This window comes from Engraulis encrasicolus, chromosome 7 (assembly GCF_034702125.1).
Source record: "Engraulis encrasicolus isolate BLACKSEA-1 chromosome 7, IST_EnEncr_1.0, whole genome shotgun sequence".
NCBI lineage: Eukaryota > Metazoa > Chordata > Actinopteri > Clupeiformes > Engraulidae > Engraulis > Engraulis encrasicolus.
Window position 1 is genome coordinate 53,579,039 of NC_085863.1, and position 20,860 is coordinate 53,599,898.

Consider the following 20,860-nt stretch of genomic DNA (forward strand, 5'->3'; position numbering starts at 1 on the left):
TGCAGTGAGCAAACACTGCCCCCTAAAGGAGACGTCTGTCATATCTAAGGATGTCAGATGCAGGATACTACTGGACAGTTTGTTTTACTGCAAAAGCTCCCTTATTCAAAGCTCGTCATTGTCATATTTCACCTCTGTTCAAAAGATGAAGTCAAATACGTGGATTTTATGTGATATGTCATTTTAGTTCAACATTGCAAACAGGGGGACATAATTGTCCACCTAATTAAGACCTGTCACAGATGGTCTTTAGAGAACAGAGAATATCTGGCACATTTTGACAGCAATAACGGAATAATTCCCACTGTGAAATGTAAAACATAAACCTTTTTTCATTATTGTGTTATTAATGCTTTATAAGCACACATCATTATATTAAGTGTTGCCACATGATCTTTAGCTAATTATCCCCTCTTGGCCTTGGCCGTGGCTCACAGTAGTGTAATACTATAGTAGTTAATTTCCAATGTTTATTACAGCGTGCCACAGGAGGTACGGCGTGCATTAAAGGGCTACAGGGGGATTTCCAATTACCAAGTGTTTTCAAGTCCATTCTTTTTATCATTATGTGCATGTAGCCCATACGTCCCCTGTTTGAATCATGTGGAAGTACAGAATTTTGGACCGTCAACGTAAAAATATGTATTAAAAAATGACCCTCCATCTTGTCATTGGCGCAGAACTCGGGGAAGTACTTGGACGAGCTGACGAACACGGCGGACTACGTGAGCTACCGGCTGGCGTGCCACAAGGAGGACTACCTGGAGCAGCACTCGCCCCCCATTCACCCACCGCTCTCCTTCCTGCCCCAGAACCCCACCCCCCAGCACCTGGGCCTGGGAGACAGCGCCGCCTCCACCGCAGCAGCCACCGCCGCCGCCTTCAAGTTCCCCGCCCCCGTACCCGGCCCCGGCAACGGCCCCGGGACCAGCACCGGCACCGGCACCCTCCAACGCCCGGGCCACGGCCACGGCCACGGCCACGGCCACAGCAACCTGCACGGCTCCACCAGCATGCCTGCCTACACCTTCCCAAAGGAGCAGTATGTATAATGTGTAGCAGCAGCTAGTGTACAAGTGTTGGCTCCGTTTCCTCTGTAGTGCTTCGCTGGCTTTCCTCCTCTTCCTCTTCCTCATCCTCATCCTCCTCCTCTACCTCTTACTGCCTGGCCTCTAACTCTTTACAGAAAAATCTATTCCGCTTTCGTTCTGTCTCTGTGGTATACACACAAACGAAGGCACACAAGCAAGGGCACTCACACACAAACACATACACACACACACACACACACACACGCACGCACAAAACTCTCTCTCTCACACACACTCTCTCTCACACACACACACACACACACACACACACACACACACACACACACACACACACACACACACACACACACACACACACACACACACACACACACACACACACACACACATGCAAGTGCATATGCTCACACGCACACAGGCATGTGTGCATGGAAGAGAGAGACAGGCACATACCGGACCTGTTCTATTTTTATTTGACATCCACTTTGGATCAATTTGATATTTTACAATCTGTTTTGTTTCTTTTTTTCATACTTTTTTGTACACATTGTTATTCCTATAGGACTTTCACAGACCTGCGCTGTCATGTATTTATTTTTATTTATTTTTAAAAAAAGAAACCCGAGCATTTTTCTTGTGATTCGGACTTCTTGTTGTCAGAAACGGGCTCCAATGTATCTATGGGTCCTTTGTGTGAAAGTAGATGAAGCTGTTTTTTTCTTAAGAAGAATTGCATGTGAAATACAAAAGCTGTGTTATGTCACGGCCTCCTGACAGCACTGAAGGTCATGCAATTATACATTTCTTTTCTTCATCTTGCTTGTTTACATGCTTTTTCCGTTAGAAAACGGTAACGTGTGTTGAGCCATATTTTTTATACGTTCAGTACTCGTAGGTTTAGATCTTTTACAAATTCTGTTAGAGGGTTTGCTTTGATTGGTTTGTTTTTCTTCTGATGCGTCTTTCATACATCTTTCAGATCTTCTGCAAGCTATGGCCCACCTAAAAACAACATGCGTTCCGAAGGTTATACAGGCCCAAGGAGACAAACGTGTGGTGAAGGCCATAGGCATTAAACTGAAAATGAACTGAAATACATGTACAGTATGAATATGGTTCTTTGTCAATAGTGTCTATTTGGATGACATGTTGATGTTGTCATTGCAATATATTTGGATGATTGTATTGTATATGGTATTGGATGAAGTTATGTTGTCATGATATAATGTTTGAATGAAATTATTTTTTTTCTTTGTATTTGATTAAATCTGCGGGGGAAAAAATTGTATACAATTGTATTGTATCCATTGTATTATCATGTGTTGCCCTAGCGTTGGTGTGTGAAAACCAAAATGAGTGCATTTTGTTAGCGTGACTTTTCTCAAAGAGGCAAAATGACGGCACACAGTAGCCTACAGTGCGGTGTGTGCATGTTGGAGCAGTGCCAATGTCTCATGCTTGGCACTATTAAGGCTTATGTGATTCGGAATGGCAGCCCTTGGAAGTGGTGTCCAATAATATATTCAGTCCTCTGAATGAAGTTTGTGCTAGCGAGTGATTAGCCAATGTCAAGGGAGCCGGGGGATAAGGGAATTGAAGTCGTGTACATGCTGTAATGCCATCGAGGCAATTTATTTCCCGCAATTCACAGTCATTTCATGTTCCCCTTTTGCTAGAGAGACTGAAGAGGAGGTTTTGAGGTCTTGCTGCAGGGACTCTAAGACGTTGTCTTAGGAGGTCACATGCTGAATCCGCAAGCTATTTGAATTATGATTCTTAAAAAATACATAACTTTGTCCTCTGGCCACGGATGCAAACTTTAATGGATAATTTATCTCTTTGGGGAAATTCAGAAAAAAAATGTGTTCTTCTGCTGTACAGGAAGGCGAATTTTAATTGTGTCGATAGATCTTCTTTATGTCCTAAGCAGTTCTTTTAGTGAGCTATGCAGTATAATATCCCCTACTCTTTGGACCGTAACTTGAATATTTTTTCTTTGTATAAAATAGACTTCCGTTTCACAATCAACACACACGACAGATACAGTGATGTAAAAAATATTGTACTCATTGTGTATTACTTGAAGTTATGTTGTGCATTTTTATAAATAAATATTTTTCTCTGCTTTTTCATGAACGCTGAGTTCAACTTTATTTTTGTGTTCAAATGCATATTTTGAAGTTAATACAATAAGGCAACAAGGCGAAAATCAACATCCTAAACTGGGCAGCTCTAGAGCTTTCCCATTTTAACTGTGCATGAATTTAGTTTTATTTCCATATTCCATGCAAAGACACAAAACTAAACATGGAGTAAATAATCTGTATTTAATCCAGGTGTGTGCATGTGTGCTTCTCTCTCTCTCCCTCTCTCCCTCTCTCTCTCTCTCTCTCTCTCTCTCTCTCTCTCTCTCTCTCTCTCTCTCTCTCTCTCTCTCTCTCTCTCTCTCTGTAGTGTGTGTGTGTGTGTGTGTGTGTGTGTGTGTGTGTGTGTGTGTGTGTGTGTGTGTGTGTGTGTGTGTGTGTGTGTGTGTGTGTGTGTGAGAGAGTGTGTGTGAGAGAGAGTGCGCACACACACATGTGTTTGTGTGTGCATGTGTATACCACCCAATACACTGGAGTGTAATCTGAGACACTCATGAATGAATGTAGACGGCTGATCAGCTTTCCCCACTTCAACTCACAGAGCCGTCCTGTGCCTAAAACTAACCTGTAGCATCACATTTATCATTCCTAAAATGTCACAGGCACATTATTCCAAAAGCCCTGACCTTCTTAGTGTTTGCATTGGCCCGTGACGATGTTGCGTTGTTGTGTTATATACGCATCTGAAGAGTAATTAAAGATCTTTAATTCTCAGAGTGCTTGCGAGGCACAACAGAGCACAGTCTTGAAAACAAACAAACTGATGCATGATGCAGAAGTTAGCGCGTCCACATTAATCCTGCAATACCCACACCACAACAGATAAGACCTTGCCACTATTACGTAATATGTCTCAAGAAGATTTCTATCCCAATATGAAGTTGAATGAGATAAGAGAACACATGAAAAAGTTCTTTTAAGTGTACACATGTGTAGCCTAAGTGAAAAGAGGAGATAGGACTAAAGTTTGTTTACCAGGGTTAAAAAGTTTGATCTATTTGGGTACAACTAAAGATAAGAAGGGTACAGCTATAGTGAAGAAGGTTTGGGTCTTCAACCCCAAGGTACAACCCAAGGATCCGTGAAGTAGCATGTACAAAGTACCTGTAATCACAATCCGAATCTTTGACCCTATTTTGCAGTGTTAGTCAATATGCATTTCCTGCATCCCCCCACCCCCACCCTCTCTGATGGAATGTTAGAGTACCCATCCACCCACCAGTCCTTAATAATGGATGACATGAGAGGTATCGTCACGTCATCCAAAACCCCAGTATCTCTCGCCCGCCCGGCGCATTCCTACAAGTGACGGCAGGCAAGGCCCATGAATAATTGAAGCCAAATCAGTTGTGAGAAGAAATGCCACAAGTCCCGCAGTCTAGTTTACTGGGCTCCTCAAAAGCGTCACGCAGTGGGTCTCTTTCCAAAAAAGCGGGCAGACCAAACAAGTACTTACGGGATCCTACTTCATCGTCTCCATCCTCCTCGCAGATATAGGCGACGCTGCTGTATCTTTTTCCCCTAGGGCTCAGTCTCGGACACGCAACCGTCATGGCACCATGGTGCGAAGGCTTATAGGGCACTCTGATTTCTGCCTTATTTTGACCCTTCTACCCCTCTTGCAAGGTAATGATTTCCACCTCATATCTTCAAGAGTTGTTCTTTAGACTTTAGAGACTATATTGGTTACAACCTTGTCTCCCTTGTCTTACTTCAAATGGATGTTTGACCTTCCTTGTCTCGCTTCAAATGGATATGTTAATGGCCTTACTACTTTTACTGTGGCTCAGCTAATTGTAATAATTATGGCTCTTATAAAACTTTCTGATGTAAAAAAAAAAGCCCTACCACTTGTGGACTATCTGTCAGCGCTGTCTTAAAATGTACTAAATAGGGTAAAATATAATATTAATCATAAAAAAATCGAAGTGTTTTAATACCTTGTTTTCATTTTAGGATTTCTAACAGTCGTTAGGTAGGTGCTTGTTTTTAAGCAAGCCTTGCTTGCTCCCTGTGCAGAGGCGGCAATGAGTGACCTTAAAAGGATTCCAAGCAGAACTCTATCCTTGGTGATTACCTTTAATGTGCCACAGTAACTCAAGCCTAGGCTGCTGCTGCTGGAGGGACACTGTGATACCCCTGATCCTCCTCTCCTTGGGCGCAAGTCAGTTCTCCAGACTTGCATCCTTTCCTCTGTCCGCTGTTCTTTGTCCTCCATCCTTGTTGTGGAGTTGGTGTAACGTCAGTTTTATATTGGACATATAGAATATGGCATGTTCTTATCCAGATTGTTTGTTGGCTTCTTGGGTTTGGGTGCTCTCTAGTCCAAGTACATCCAGGTTCAAAAATGAGAATAAATTCTCTGACTAAGGCACTCCAAATTTAAATGTCTTTATTGATTCGACAAGTCCTACATGGAAATATTAAAAACAAGGCCCACTTCTTCATGCCGCTACGCATGGGCCTTGTTTTTAATACTTGTCGAATCAATAAAGACATTTTAATTTGGAGTGCCTTAGTCAGAGAATTTATTCTCATTTTTGAACCTCAATAGCATTTGTTGTCAAACTTTGAAACATAGACACATTCCCTCATGTGCCACAAGGAGTGTTATACCTTTTCCAGGTAGCCTTTATCACATTTCTCCATTGAAAGTTCAATAAATGGAAAGTATACGTAAAAAAACAGACTTTATCCAAGTCAACAGTGACGTCTGATGACAAAGGAAAGGATGTGAGTTTGAAGAAATGACCTACATCCAAGGTGAGCCCTGGCTGCAGCAACCTACGTGCGGTGGAAGGAAGGAAGCGAGCAGGCCAGGTAGTGTGCATCCAAGAAAAGAAAGAGAGAAAGAGGCGATAGATGATTTGGGCTGTGGAACGAGGGATTGCTGCCACAGATGTGCAGATGCTATGGCTTAGGCCAGAACCCGAAATTGTTTCCAGACATATTCCCCGTTGACATAGGGATACTTCATGGTTCTGGTAGGGGCGGTTAATCATTGTCCTTCAGCTGAATAAGTTGTAGGCCTAGACACCACCATGTGAACTGCAGTTAGGAGAGAAGCTTACTATCTCTCTTTTCCCATTTGGGATTTTTAACAATGGTCTTTGACAGTCTGCATTGTTAGCATACAGTATGTACAGTGTATGTTTGGTTATAGCTTCAAACTACTAGGCTAGTAGGCAGCTTTGGAAATGTCTCATGCCGAAAATTACTATCTACACATCCAATCTGAATATGTAAGCTCTCTTACGGTATATTTTAGAGCACATGGAAAATCAAAGAGTTCAGAGGGTGTGTGGTGTACTCTTTGCTTTCAGGCACCAAGGACCTGGACCCAGGTGATGACACAGTGTATAGAGAAGCCAAGAACAATGGTAAAGTTTACCCATATGTATTTGTGTGGTGAACTAGTGGTAGTGATTAACTACGGAAGTAATCTTACTTTAGCATGAGTTGTCTATTAGTGTGATAGAATAACTATAGAGTAGACAGCTAACTTCAGTGTTTGTGACGTGTGGTAGAGTAATGGACTGGTAACAGTTACCAGACACCTCACTGCAATGCGAGTGTTTGTGTGGTAACTTTACGGTAACCATTACCTAGACAACTCAATTAACACAGTGAGTATTTGGGTGAGAATAATAGCTGTATTCAGCATGAAGGACAACCTAATGTCTGGGATTAAGATGTGGTAAGATAGAGAGTAACACTTGATTTTACTGGCACTGTTGCAGGCCTTTTTGATTACTGGAAAACGTGAAAAGGGTATCATAATGCAACATGAGCTTATGTGTAGTTTATGTACCGCAAGTTTATGTGCCGGGCCCAGCCAGCCCTTGACAACCCTGGCCCAATTTAACCCCTGCTTACAGTCAACTACATAGTAAAAAAAGGCACTTAGAGTCAACACTTAGAGTCAATTCAACGACATCTGGATTGTATTTTTTCCCAGAGAGTCAATTTAACAACATCTCGAGTGTATTGAGTACTCCCAAAGTGTTGAATTGCTGTTCTTAATCTAGGCCAGAGATGTATAAGTAGAAGTAAAAGTACTCTTACTGATGTGATGATTACACAACTATGTGATCTTACAGTTTATACAACACCAGTTATTCCACTGTACTTAATGAGGTAGATACACTGTAAGATTACTTCTACCTTTACATTTGTACAACTCTGATCTTGGTCAGGGTTAAGTTTAGGGATCCTTAGTCAAAGAAAGACAAAAGAAACTGCAGTCTGAGGAGGAAGTCCAACCCCAACCCCCCTACCCCCCAACTCATGATCCTCTATCCTCAGGTCTGGAGATCCTGGACCCGGGGGAGGTGGTGTACATTGAGAACAGGATGAACGGCGTGGTGACAAAAGGCGTCATCCTGGAGTGCGGCTCCGTGCTGCCCGACGTCTACATCTGGGGCTACACCCAGCCAGGGACCCCCACCATCCGCGCGGTGGCCTACAACTTCGGCAAAGGGCCCAAGCTGCAGAAACTGGCCAAAACCCTGGGGGACCTGAGCATCATCAGGAACAGTGCCTCCATATCTATTGCCAAGCTGCCCCTTGCTGCAGAGGGACTTTACACATGTCAGGCTCTCTACGACACGCCGCAGGGCGCCAAACTCATCTACTACTATATACACCTGCGTGTCTTAGGTGAGTGGCGGGAGCATCTCGTGATTATTAGCTAGCCACTTGGGCTGGAGTCAGTGAGTTGGTCACTGGTCCACTGGCCAGAGACACTAGGTCAAGGCAATATAACACCATGGAGTGACCATCAACCATATTTGACTAAGTCAGTTAGAGGCTGAGCTGACCATGTTTGTAGATGTATTCTTGTATCTTCTTGCTGCACTGATGTTTTGACCATGTTTGTTACATGATGTAATACAGTTGTGGGGTTTAAATACTGTTCTCAGATGCAGCTCGAGAGAACGGTTGGGGCAAGGATAGGTGAGGTTAGGTTCTGAGCAGGGCGTAATGGGGTGCCATACTAAATGTTAAATGTTAATGATGTTTCATTGCACTATTTGAGGACTTAAAGGTTCCCGCTCACAAAATTGGCAAGGTTGTGTTTACACTTCATTAAAATTGAAACAAATTCCTTTACATTCACTTAATTCACTTTTGATTTTGTTGCCAATGAGGGTTTTCAGATAATAACCAGATTATTACCAGATTATGCCCCAGTTTTCAAAGATTTGTTCAGTTAAGTGAAATACTTAAAGTATATTGAGGTTAGGCAGACTGTCTTAAAGGTCCAAGAGTTCAAGCGTTAAGTCAAGTCAAGTCAAGTCAAGTTTATTGTCAATTTCTTTACATGCACTGGTCATACAAAGAATTTGAAATTGCGTTTCTTGCTCTCCCATGCAGACATAGACTAATCTAGGTAAGGACATAGACAGTATAGACATAGACAGTACTCATACATGGACATAGACAGTATGGACGTAGACATTGCTCATACAGACATTTAAAGTGCAAGACTGGACAACAGAAGACTTGTAGAGAACATACATTAAGAGGAGGTATTTTGTTGTTCTTTTTTCTAAAAGTCCTTTATAGCGTTCTGACATAGTAATAGTAGCATTTGAAGAAATAAATAATTAAAAAAGGTTTTTATTAAATACACCAGCAGCAGTATGTGTGTGTGTGTGTTTGTATGTGTGTGTGTGTGTGCGTGTGCGTGTGTCTGTGTCTGTGTGTGTAGTGTGTGTGTGTGTGTGTGTGTGTGTGTGTGTGTGTGTGTGTGTGTGTGTGTGTGTGTTTAGTGCAGGTAGAATGTGCGGTGTGCGTCTGTGTGTGTGTGTGTGTGTGTGTGTGTGTGTGTGTGTGTGTGTGTGTATGTGTGTGAGTATGAGTTGTGTGTCAGTGTGTGTATGTTTGGGTTTTAGTGCAGAAAGTGCAGTGTGCTTGTGTGTGTGTGTGTGTGTGTGTGTGTGTGTGTGTGTGTGTGTGTGTGTGTGTGTGTGTTGTGTGTGTGTGTGTGCATGTGTATGTTTTGAGTTAGTGCAGGTTGAAAGTTCAGTCACAGATGTAGTAGTGCAGGTGGAATGTTCAGTCGCAGATATGGTGGTGGGGATGAGGGGGGGGAGCGTTGTCAGTGGCCTGGCTGGGCTAGAGGCTGACAGTGAAGGGAGAGTGGGTTGAGTGTTCAGTATCTTGATTGCTTGATGCATCGTGCTGCTTGCAAGCCTGGTGGTACGGGAACGGAGGCGCCTGTACCTCTTTCCAGAGGGCAGGAGGCTGAACAGTTTGTGTGCAGGGTGGCTTGTGTCTTTGATGATCATCAGTGCTTTTCGGGTGAGGCGTGCGGTGTAAATGTCCTGCAGGGAGGGGAGTGGTACTCCAATGATCTTCTTCGCTGTGTTCACAACACGCTGGAGTGTCTTCCTGTTTTTCTCCGTGCAGCTTCCTCCCCACACTGTGATGCAGCTGGACACGACGCTCTCTATTGTTCCTCTGTAGAATGTTGTCATGATGGAGGGTGCAGCACTTGCCTTCTTTAGTTTGCGCAAGAAGTAGAGACGCTGATGGGCCTTCTTCGCCAGTGATGTAGTGTTGGTGGTCCAAGAGAGGTCGTCGCTGATGTGCACTCCAAGGAACTTGGTGCTGCTCACTCTCTCCACAGCCGTCGATGGTCAGTGGTGGCAGTTGTTTTTGGACCCTCTGAAAGTTGACAACAATCTCCTTGGTCTTGTTGACATTCAGCAGGAGGTTGTTGTCTTTGCACCATCTGGCCAGCAGGTCTACTTCTTCTCTGTAGTGGGTCTCATCGCCCTTAGTGATGAGGCCCACCAGTGTTGTATCATCCGCAAACTTCACTAGATGGTTAGTGCTGTGGGTCGTTGTGCAGTCATGTGTCAGCAGCGTGAACAGCAGGGGGCTGAGAACACAACCTTGCGGAGCCCCCGTGCTCAGGGTCAGGGTGCTTGAGGTGTTATTCCCTACCCGTACTGCTTGTGGTCTCTGCATCAGGAAGTCCAGCAGCCAGTTGCAGAGGGAGGTGCTGAAACCTAGTTTGTCCAGTTTTCTGATGAGTTGTTGTGGTATTATGGTATTGAATGCTGAGCTGAAGTCAATGAACAGCATTCTCACATATGAGTTCTTTATTGTCCAAGTGGGTGAGGGCTGGATGGAGGGCAGAGCAGATTGCATCCTCCGTGGATCGCTTGGCTCGGTATGCGAACTGGTAGGGGTCCAGGGTGGGGGGTAGGGTGGCTTTGATGTGTGACAGGACTAGCCGTTTCGAAGCACTTCATGATTATGGGCGTCAGTGCTACAGGACGGTAGTCATTGAAGCATGATGGTGATGATTTCTTCGGCACGGGTATGATGGTAGCAGCTTTGAAAAGTGATGGGATGACTGCTTGCTCCAGAGAGATGTTAAAGATGTCTGTGAAGACATCCTTCAGCTCTTCTGCACAATCCTTCAAAACTCGTCCAGGTATGTTGTCTGGGCCAGCTGATGCTTGCGTGGGTTGATGGTGGCCAGTGTCCTCTTCACACTGGCAGAGGACAGGTACAGGGGTTGATCATGGGGGGGAGGGGGAGTTTTCTGTGGAAGAGTGTCATTTTGTGCTTCAAAACGGGCAAAGAAACTGTTCAGGTCGTTTAGCAGAGAGGTGTTGTTGTCACAGCTTCGTGGTGCGGGCTTATAGTCCGTGATGGCCTGTATGCCCTGCCACAGGCTCTGTGCATCTCTGCTGTCTTTGAAGTGTGTTGTTATTTTGTCCGAGTATTCCTTTTTTGCTTTCCTGATGCCCTGGGACAGGTTTGCTCTTGCTGCTTTTAGGCCAGCTACGTCTCCTGCTCTGAAGGCTTTGTCTCTGGCCCTCAGCAGTCTGTGAACGTCTCCTGTGAACCATGGCTTCTGGTTGGCTCTGGTGGTGATGCGTTTTATTTCTGTAACATCATCAATGCATTTTGTGATGTAGGAGGTCACAGTGTCTGTGTACTCCTCAATGTCAATGTGGTTGCTGTGGGTGGCAGCTGTTTTGAACATGTCCCAATCTGTGGTTTCAAAGCAGTCTTGTAGTCGTGACACGGCTCCCTCTGGCCATTTTCTCACCTCCTTCAGAGCTGGTTTGGTGAGTTTTACCTTTTGTCTGTAGGCTGGCAGTAGCAGAATCGTTAGGTGGTCTGATAGGCCGATGTGGGGGATGGGCTTTGCCTTGTATGCTCCTTGTTTTGGGGTATAAACAAAGTCCAGGGTGTTTTGTCCTCTTGTTGGAAAAGTTAACATGTTGGTGAAATTTTGGAAGAACTGTTTTGCGATTTTCCGTGGTTGAAATCTCCCATGACCACTGTGAAGGCATCTGGGTGTGCATCTTGTTGTTCACTGATTCCCCGATGCAGCTCGTTCAGTGCCTCGCTTCTGGCGCTGGTGGTATTGCTAGGAGCGAGGTAAACTGCGACCAGTAGAATGGCGGATATTTCTCTTGGTAGATAGAAGGGTCGGCACTTGATGATCATGAACTCCACTAGTGGAGAGCAGTGTCTCTGTACCACCGTAGCATTTTTGCACCAAGCATCATGTGTGTAAACACATATTCCTCCCCCTCGTTTTTTCTCTGCAAGGGCTCTGTCCGCTCGGTGGCACGTAAGTTGCTCCAGTTGTAAAGCCGAGTCCGGTATGCCGTCGTTCAGCCATGATTCTGTTAAAACGTCGTTCAGCCATGATTCTGTTAAAACATTCTAAAGAAAGCAAGGGCCTGCACAGTAGAATTGTAAGAATTCCACGTTGTTATAAAACAGATTCTATTACTGTGTGTTCCAAATCTGACAGATTTTAGACGAGCAGTTGAATTCTCGTCTTTTTCTTGTAGTGCCAGTGACAAGGCCGTACATTGTCCTGAGTGACTCCTCTCCCAAGGAGAACCATCAGATGTGGATGCGCTGCGGCCTTGAGAATGGCACGGGGCCCGTCACCTACATGTGGGAGCATACGTCCCCGCTGTACAACACCACGGGCATCATGGCACAGGGCACCAACAGCCTGGTCAACATCACCAAGGTGAACCGCAACTTCACGGGCTGGTACCGCTGCCTGGCGCGCAACCAGGTGAACCAGGCCAGCAGCGACCGCACCTGGCTCGATATCATCTGTAAGTCACTACTGATTGATTGATTGATTGACTTCAGGGGTGCAATTTTCCTTGTTCGTCTTTACATTTAATATCCTGGCTAGGTCACATAACAGTACGCTTAGTTGACATTTTAATCCAAAGTGACTTGCAGGTGTTATGGGATATTGGTTTGTACTGTAGTTTGTGATCAGGGTTGGGTAAAGCAGCAGTTGTGATCTAATAACCAGGGAGTTGGTCTTTGCATTAGAGGGTTGCAGGTTCAAATCCCACTGCTACAAAGGATGTGCACCCCTACATCTTTATCCATGGCTAAAATACCCTTGAGCAAGGCACTTGACAAGGCACCCTTGAGCAAAGTCCACATTGTTCCAGGGACTGTAACCAGAAATAACTACAGTGAGTTGCTTTGGACAAAAGTCTCAGCTGAGGTATAATGTAATTGGTTTTTCTGCTGTACCACTCCCAACTCGTTCACTAGAGCTCACAAAGCTCAAACTTTTTTTGTACTTTATTTTAAACACACAGTTGGACCAGACGTGCCTAATATTGAAATCACACCGTACTCTGTGACGGAGCGAGGCTACTCCGCACTGGAGAAGGAGACGGTCACCCTTATGTGTCAGGCCTCCTCCAATCCTGCCAGTGAGTACGTCTGGTTCTACAACAACTCCCAGGTGTACATGGGCCCGACGTACACCATCACCAGGATACTGCGGATGCACACAGGCCACTATGCTTGCCTAGCTCAAAACACGTACCTCAACACCCGCTCCAGGAAAAGCATCACTCTGACCGTCTACTGTAAGTGGCCTCCTCTGATATTCCTCAGCTTTCCTCTACGTACTTGTGCTTAGAATCTTCTTCTTCTGTCTTCTTCCTTCACTCGTCACTTTCTTTTCTTGTCTTTCGGAATGATTGTTATCTTATCTTGTCTCCTCTTCTTCATCAGGGCTTCCTCCCTCTGTCTCTCTTTTCTTTTCGTTTTCTAAAGCACTGTTCTGGCTTTAGTTCCATCTGTTGTAACCCCACACCCTACACACACACAAACACACAAATCACACACAAAGCAGTCAGACATCTGGCCAAACTGGGGATGAGCAGGAAAAAAACCCGTCATTCTCCTCTCCCCTACCTACGGTACCTACCTACGTACCGTACCTACCCCCCACGGATGCTCAGGAGGATGTGGCCCGAAAGCTTACACCAACAGTAACAGCTGACAATTGAAGGTATAAAGCCAGTGTGACTGTCTGTCTGTCAGTCTGTCAGTCGTGCCAGACACTGAAAAGGAAAGGCCAAGAGGACCCTCTCTTTGTCTTGAGACTTTCTTGTCTGACATATGGATTAGGAATTTGACGTTTATTATCACAACGTTCCACTGGTGAAACAATGCGGATTATGGGGCTACGGAAAGGCTTTTTTAAAAAACAAAACATGGCTATGTTCAGTCGGTTAACCTTGCAGTAAATGGGGTTAAGGACAATGGAAATATTTTGCCATTGCTGTGGCCTGGCTGACTCCTTTATTCAAATAAACGTAAAAATATATCCCTTTAGCGAGCTGAATGATTTTTGTCATCTTTAATATTCATGTTTTTTTTAAATCTGGCCTGGCAAATTATGTTCATCTAGCAGCAAGGATTGAATATTTAAGGCTGGGTAATATGACAAAATACGGTCAGACATAAGTGTTGTGAATGCCCAAAGTTACACTGTTTTCTTGACTTGAAAAAATGCCTAATCCAGAGAACTAGAACTACCCCTCCGAATGATTCCATAGTAACTGGCATACTGCCTTTCACATTGGATAAAAGGTTTCCTCAGAGCGAATGAACATTCAAAGATATACAGTATGGCACACATTTAACCAACCATTATTAGAGAATGATTTTATTCCTATACAGATGCACCCGAGGGAGGTCCGTCGTGTACAATTCGTCCGACCAACAACTACACCGCCCTGAGTCTGACGTGTCTGTGGGAGGGGGGACTACCCCATGCTTCCCTACACTGGAGTTCATCCATTCCCGGGGTGGTTCGAAAAAGTCCCAGAAATGCCACCCTCGTCCAGACAGGCCCTGGCACCGGAAACAACACCGTGTTCATGTGTTACGCCTCCCACGTGGCCCTGAACGCGTCCAGAAGCTGCCTCACCCGGACATGTAAGTTGATTGATTTTTTCTTTTGGGGGGTGGGGAACTTTTGTGCTTTTTTATTATAGGACAGTAACAGAGGGACAGGAAACGAGTGGGGAGAGAAGTTACGGTGAAAGACTGGCAAATGACTTAGGCCGGAATCGCAGTAACGCAGTAATCTAGTGTTCTATCGTCAGGCCACGGTAGGGCCATCAAATTAAAAATTTGATACTAAGCTAAGGGTTAGGGTTACATTTATTTCATGAGTAGTTCAGGGGCTAGGCATAGGGTTCATACCCGAATGGCATCATCAGTGAACATCAACTTCATTTGTAATATTCTTTCTAATGTCTACTTTCAACTGTAAAGTTCAAAGATATTTTTTGAGGATTATGAGCAGGTCTGCTGCTAGACATAAGCAGAGTACGCAGAGTGCTTCGGACTCCAATCACTTTGCCCCGAAAATTGGGGCCTCTTAAATTGAGATTGACTGAGAAACATCATGAAAAATCTTGAATTACATTACAAAACATTTACTTATTACTAATAAGTACAGTATAATGTTTTGTAATGTAATTCAATATTTTTAAATTCTAAGAAATGATTATCATTATTATTATTTAATTATGAGGGGGGCCTCCTGACCAGTTATGCTTAGGGCCTTTAAACCTTAGCAGCAGCCCTGAGTACGAGTACAAGTAATTGAGTGCAAGTCTCATTGTACAGTACAGCGCACCGTCCTGTTGTGTAGCAAAATCATCAGTTTAAGATGGCTTCAAATCCTTTGAACTGTGCTGTGTCCAGAGAATGCACCATCACTGATCTAACCTTTGACATTTAATAATAATAATAATAATAATAATAATAATTGTATTTATAAAGCACATTTCCATACATAGAGTGCAGCTCAAAGTGCTCTAACAATAAAAGTGGTAAAAATTAAAAACAACAATAACAATAACAACAATAACATTTGCTTTCATTCCCATCATTGTTTCAGGGCATCCACCCGGAGAGCCCCAATGTTATGCCTACGCCACACGCAACAACGAGTACCTGATGTTCTCCTGCTCCTGGGAGGGAGGCAATCCCAGAGCCCTGCTGTGGTGGTCCTCCAACACGGGAGAGACCCACGGCAAGTCCGAGGAGAACTCCAACATCCTGATACTGCGCTCCAGCTACACCTACAGCGGCAAGTCGTTTGTGTGTCAAGCTCAGCATCCGCTGTTTGCAGAGAGGAAGCAGTGCACTATAAAGCTGGGTAAGGCAAGCAACATACAGTAGACAAACCAATGACAAGAGCCGGAATAATAATAATATCTAGTTAAAACCGTTCCAAAACAATGAAAAGGATATTCAGCAAACTGCAGCACTTTATGCATTTTTCAGCGTAACTACACGCATCAACATGTTATGTTGTTGTGTACTACTTACATTGAACATAACAGACCCCCTAACCCTAAATACATAAAGTTACATGTCATGTTACATGTTATTACATACTGTACTTTGTTACACTGTACCCAATAAAAGTGATAGGTGAAACATGTAGGGCTTGTTAAGTCTTGTAAATCTCTGACAGTCTGCTTTGAACTATATTTTCCACCAAGTAAACTTCATCATCATTTTGACATGTTCCCTTCCACATGAAGAGGCTCCAGTGCTCCGGACCCAGCGCAGCTTCGTGTCCGTGTACGAGGGCAGTGATGTCCAGCTCACCTGCATCCTGACGGCCAACTACCCCGCCACCGAGATCACCTGGTACAACAACCTGAAGCAGCACGTCATCGAGTCCCCCGCCAAGTACGTCCTGCAGCAGGCCGCAGCCTGGTCCAACCTGACGGTCAAGGAGACGGACAACGTGAGGGACAGCGGCCAGTACTGGTGCTCCGCCACCAACGCCGTCGGGGGAACCGAGATCCCCATCGAGCTACGAGTGAAGAGTAAGAACGATATGCGACATAGTACTGACATTTAAAATGCATTCATCAAGACATACTTAATAATTATTAGGTATATATTTACTAATATTTTTTTCTTGTTACACTTAACAAAAAATATTTATGAGAGACTAAATAATGTAAATGTGTATGTAAACTACAATAATATTAGCCCTTATCATTATCATAATTCTATCATAATCATAATGATAATGATGGTGGAAGTAATATAAATGTCAGAAAAGGCTTTGTGCCTCTACTGTAACTCCTACGGTAGGGCACTGGGCTGCTACGCCGGAAACCTGGGTTCGATTCCGGCCCAGGTCCTTTGCCAATCCTCCCCCGTCTCTCTCTCCCCTCTCATTTCCTGTCACTGTCACTGTCCTGTCATAAATAAAGTCATAAAAGACAGAAAAAATGTCTTGAAAAAAAGGTCTTTTAAAAAAAATGTCTTTAAATTGTGAGGATGGGAATATGTTTTCTATAAGTGTGTGTGTGTGTGTGTGTGTGTGTGTGTGTGTGTGTGTGTGTGTGTGTGTGTGTGTGTGTGTGTGTGTGTGTGTGTGTGTGTGTGTGTGTGTGATAGGGATAAGTAAGCATAGGATACGGTCCACTGGATATGCAAATGATAAAACCCAATCCCACAGGATAGCTGACATGTAATAGCTCACCATCCCTTTCTCTCCTGTGTGTGTTTTTTTAATCAGGATACCCGATGCCTCCCAACGTGACTATCACCAAGATCATATACAGCAACCGTCAGCAGACCGAAGTTGACATGGAGTGGATCCTGCGGACCGATGGAGACATGACAGGCTTTATCGTGGAGCATCGACGGGTATCGCCACCCACCAAGGGCAAGGGCATGGGCATGGCCAAGAGAGACGCTGGCGACCCCCCCTGGCAGAAGGTGGCTGCCAACCTGGAGCCTGGCATGCGCAGCTACAAGATGGGAGGCTTTGAACCCCACGGCCGTTACGCTGTCCGCATCATGGCCATCAATCACCGCACCATAGGGCACCCCTCAGACGCTAAGAGCCCAGGTGAGGTCATCGCATGGTCAAAGTCAAAGTCGAAGTCAAAGACAAAATCAGTTTTATTTGTCAGTGTCTTCATTACTGCTGTAGATATATATGTTTATCACAGTCCCATGAGTAAACAAAAACAGGACGAATATTAAAATACAAGACAGGAAAACATTTAGCGATGAGAGGTGTAATTAACTTATCTTAAGCATAACAAGTGACATTGCTTGGCCGCTGCAGCCCAGTTTTACACATGAAATACTGTAGGCCTATATCTATTACACTACTTGCAAGCCATGTTAACTCTTGTATCTAGTAAAGTGTAGCCTGAATTGTGCAAAATACAGTGTACCCACCATGACACAGTGATAAAACTGTATCTTTTTCTGTTTTGTTTCTCATCCATTCAGGTGAATTGCCAACATTACCATAACAGCACCCTCTGCACACATCCCTTTAAAACAAACTTCTGCTACCTTTTCTTCTGTCATGCTTCTGACTTTCTCCGCTATTCTGGTGTCCCTATTTTCTTTTCTCATTTTTTTGTCTTTGCACCAGATCTGTTATGATTAGTGATGTGGTGAACATTTTAGCCCCAATTTTTAGTCAGCCATGTTGTCATATCCTACAACAGGACTTAATAACACAATGTATTACTGTTAACTGTACTGAGGTAAATAGTGCAATAAATGGGTATAATTGTGGGCATCAAGGACATTGACCTCCTCACGGAGTAGCGGTAGCAGTAGCAGCTAGATTAGAGATGCTAGGAATGTCTCTAAGCGCCTCAGTGTGGGATGTGTGTTTAGCTGATGAGAGCATCATGTCTTTCAGCTATGCCCGGCTTCAATGCCCTCCCTGCTGTGATTGGGGCCGCCATTGGAGGAATGATTATAGCAGCTCTCCTAACACTGCTAATATTCATATACATCGTGAGGAATCGAAACAACAATCCACGTACGTTTATATGGACTATATCCACTGATACATTCATGCATTTTCATTTTTTGTTGTTGTAACTGCTGTTAATTCTAGGTAAATGTATTACTGCAATGAAACTTGAGGTACAACCATGGCTGAAACAATTTTGTTTATTCCTTTAGGCCTACATGACTTACTCTTTGGCATGTAAGTATATGCTTTTCAAACACTGATTATTTGAATTCAAGTGAACATGACATGTTGTATGTATTACATACGTACAAATGGATATAATTATACATTGTCCGTTTTCCAGCCGAAACAGTCAGTCCAGAGAGAATATCAACTATCCTGAAGATGAGTCAACGGCTGGAACAGAGGACAGCCGAGAAGACATCAGCCCAGGTAAAAAAAGAGAACATAGTCTCGGCTCATAGTTATCTGTTATGCAAAACTGAACCTGAGCCAAACAGTTTGTCACCTCGAGTTATTTATGCCAATGTAATATATAACACCAATTTTATGACCCATAACATGTCTGTCAAAAAAAAAAGATTTGTGAACAATGTACTTTTTTATATATCTCAGTGACATCAGTGCACAACCAAAGCACTCTGCACTGGTTCCATAATAATCGTGGGTGGACCGTTCTTTTTTTTTCCAGAGTCAGAACCTGGGTTATCAATCCCAAGACCTACAGTTGCACCGCCAGGACAGCCACCACCAGGAAATGATAACGAGCCTGTTGCCGTCACAGTTACCGTCATGGCAACCAGTTAGCAGGAATACATCCGTTTCCTCTCTGAGAAGAAGGAAAGAAAGAAACCCAGCTGGCCAATTTGAAAGTGTTACTTTAAAAATGGACTTCTTTCATGACTGGGCATAAAAAACACTTTCTCATATTCAATTGCCTACAGATGTAGGATTACACCCTCACACATTCACACATTCCTGTAGTTAGGGTTCAATCTCTATATTTGGTTTATTTGTCAGAACTCCTTTGTTTTCTATATTTTTCTAGAGTTAGCATTATGTATAGCACCATCTAATCATTGCCTCTGTAAAAATTCTTTCATACATGGCAGATGTTTTATTGTAATTCATGACTGTTTGGATTTGTTATTCGTTGATCGTTAATGGCTCCACGTAGTTTGATTTAAAGTCTGACATTTTTTACGCATTGTTTGTATTATGACAGCACTAAGAATTTGTAACTGAAGAAACAATAGTTAGTGCCCAGAGCAGCAGTATGTTTACAGGCATGTTTGCATATTTTCACTTCACTTTGGAGCTACATAAGTGTACAAGAGACAAAGCAAAGTCATCCCATTCCATTGTTGACCAATGTCGTTTTGTCTTCCTTCCTCTAATTTTATCATTTTGGGTAGATAACATGTATATACTGTACATACATGTTGTGTGGTTGTACAAGTTTTTTTCTCTCCAATTTCCTCCTTGGGTTACTATTTGTCTACCCAGCAGTGTTAATAAAATGGCACAAGATATAAAAAATGTATTTGCCAAGGCCTCCTCTGTGAAAACTGCTTGAGCAATTTTGCCATATCTGGTGTCAGAAGTGGGATTAATATACCACAACTGGAGTTACAGGGTCATGGCAGGGGAATACAGAAAAAAATGGAGTTTGGCCCAGAAACACCACTCAGCCTGCATTCCTACCATCCAGACTCATCTAGCTCTCAATCTATTTAACAGATTTTGTCAGAGGTATGTCTGGTGTCTGACAGGTTGTCTGAAGAGGTTCAGTCAGACACCAATATAAAGTCTCCTGCTCCAACGAGTACCGAAAGTTATGTCTTTGCCGGCAGCACACAAGATGTGCATGTTGGATGCTAAGGGATTGAGAGACGGCATTTGAACTTCCTGATATTAAAGCTTACCTCAGCCTTCCTCAGTACGACAAACGTTGTGGATTTATACTGCTAAAAAGGCTTGTTATGATATAGTTTGGGGGTTTGAGGGAAGGTAAACAAACGACAAACAAAGGTGCCAAGGTTAAAGACACATCGGTTCAGCAGAGGTGAAACTTGGAGAGGAAGAGCGAATTCCATGGGACCAATTAAAAGCTACTCTGTCTCCATCCCTCTATCTCCCTGCCCTTCCAGATGGCATAAAACAACACACACAAAGGGATAGAAGCACTCTAAGTCTCATTGTTGGCAAGACACAAAGCATATGGGCAAGAACCTTCAGACAAAATGAGATGACGAAGTACATTTTAAACTCGTCTGACTGTGACAGTACTTTAGAGAGGCAGTGCATTATATAATCACAACAGCACAGTTGGATTGATATATATGTAGACAACACATCACGGGGAGGGACATATGGTGACAACGCAGTGCATCAGTGGTACACTGACAATGAAAATGACCCTACTAATGCATCATAAGAAAACCGTGGGATCGGAAATCTAAGTCAAAGCCCCCCCGCCCGCCCCCCCTTAAATCACCCAGCAGTCTTCCCAGCGGGTAACAAAGCTGCGATTAGATGCATGCCGTCCATTAAATTCATGAAGAGTTTTGTTAGGTCGG

The 20,860-nt window shown here is 43.8% G+C and overlaps 1 protein-coding gene across 1 annotated transcript in view; it reads left to right on the forward strand.

The window, feature by feature from the left end:
• The window catches only part of LOC134451875 (hemicentin-1), a 48,243-nt gene that overhangs the window by 5,399 nt on the left and 21,984 nt on the right, over positions 1–20,860 (forward strand). The window contains exons 4-10 of the mRNA XM_063202273.1: positions 681–1,042; positions 1,149–1,168; positions 7,496–7,855; positions 12,028–12,306; positions 12,814–13,089; positions 14,192–14,449; positions 15,423–15,683. Coding sequence (XP_063058343.1) covers positions 681–1,042; positions 1,149–1,168; positions 7,496–7,855; positions 12,028–12,306; positions 12,814–13,089; positions 14,192–14,449; positions 15,423–15,683 — 1,816 coding nt within the window. The remainder of the gene's footprint in view (positions 1–680; positions 1,043–1,148; positions 1,169–7,495; positions 7,856–12,027; positions 12,307–12,813; positions 13,090–14,191; positions 14,450–15,422; positions 15,684–20,860) is intronic.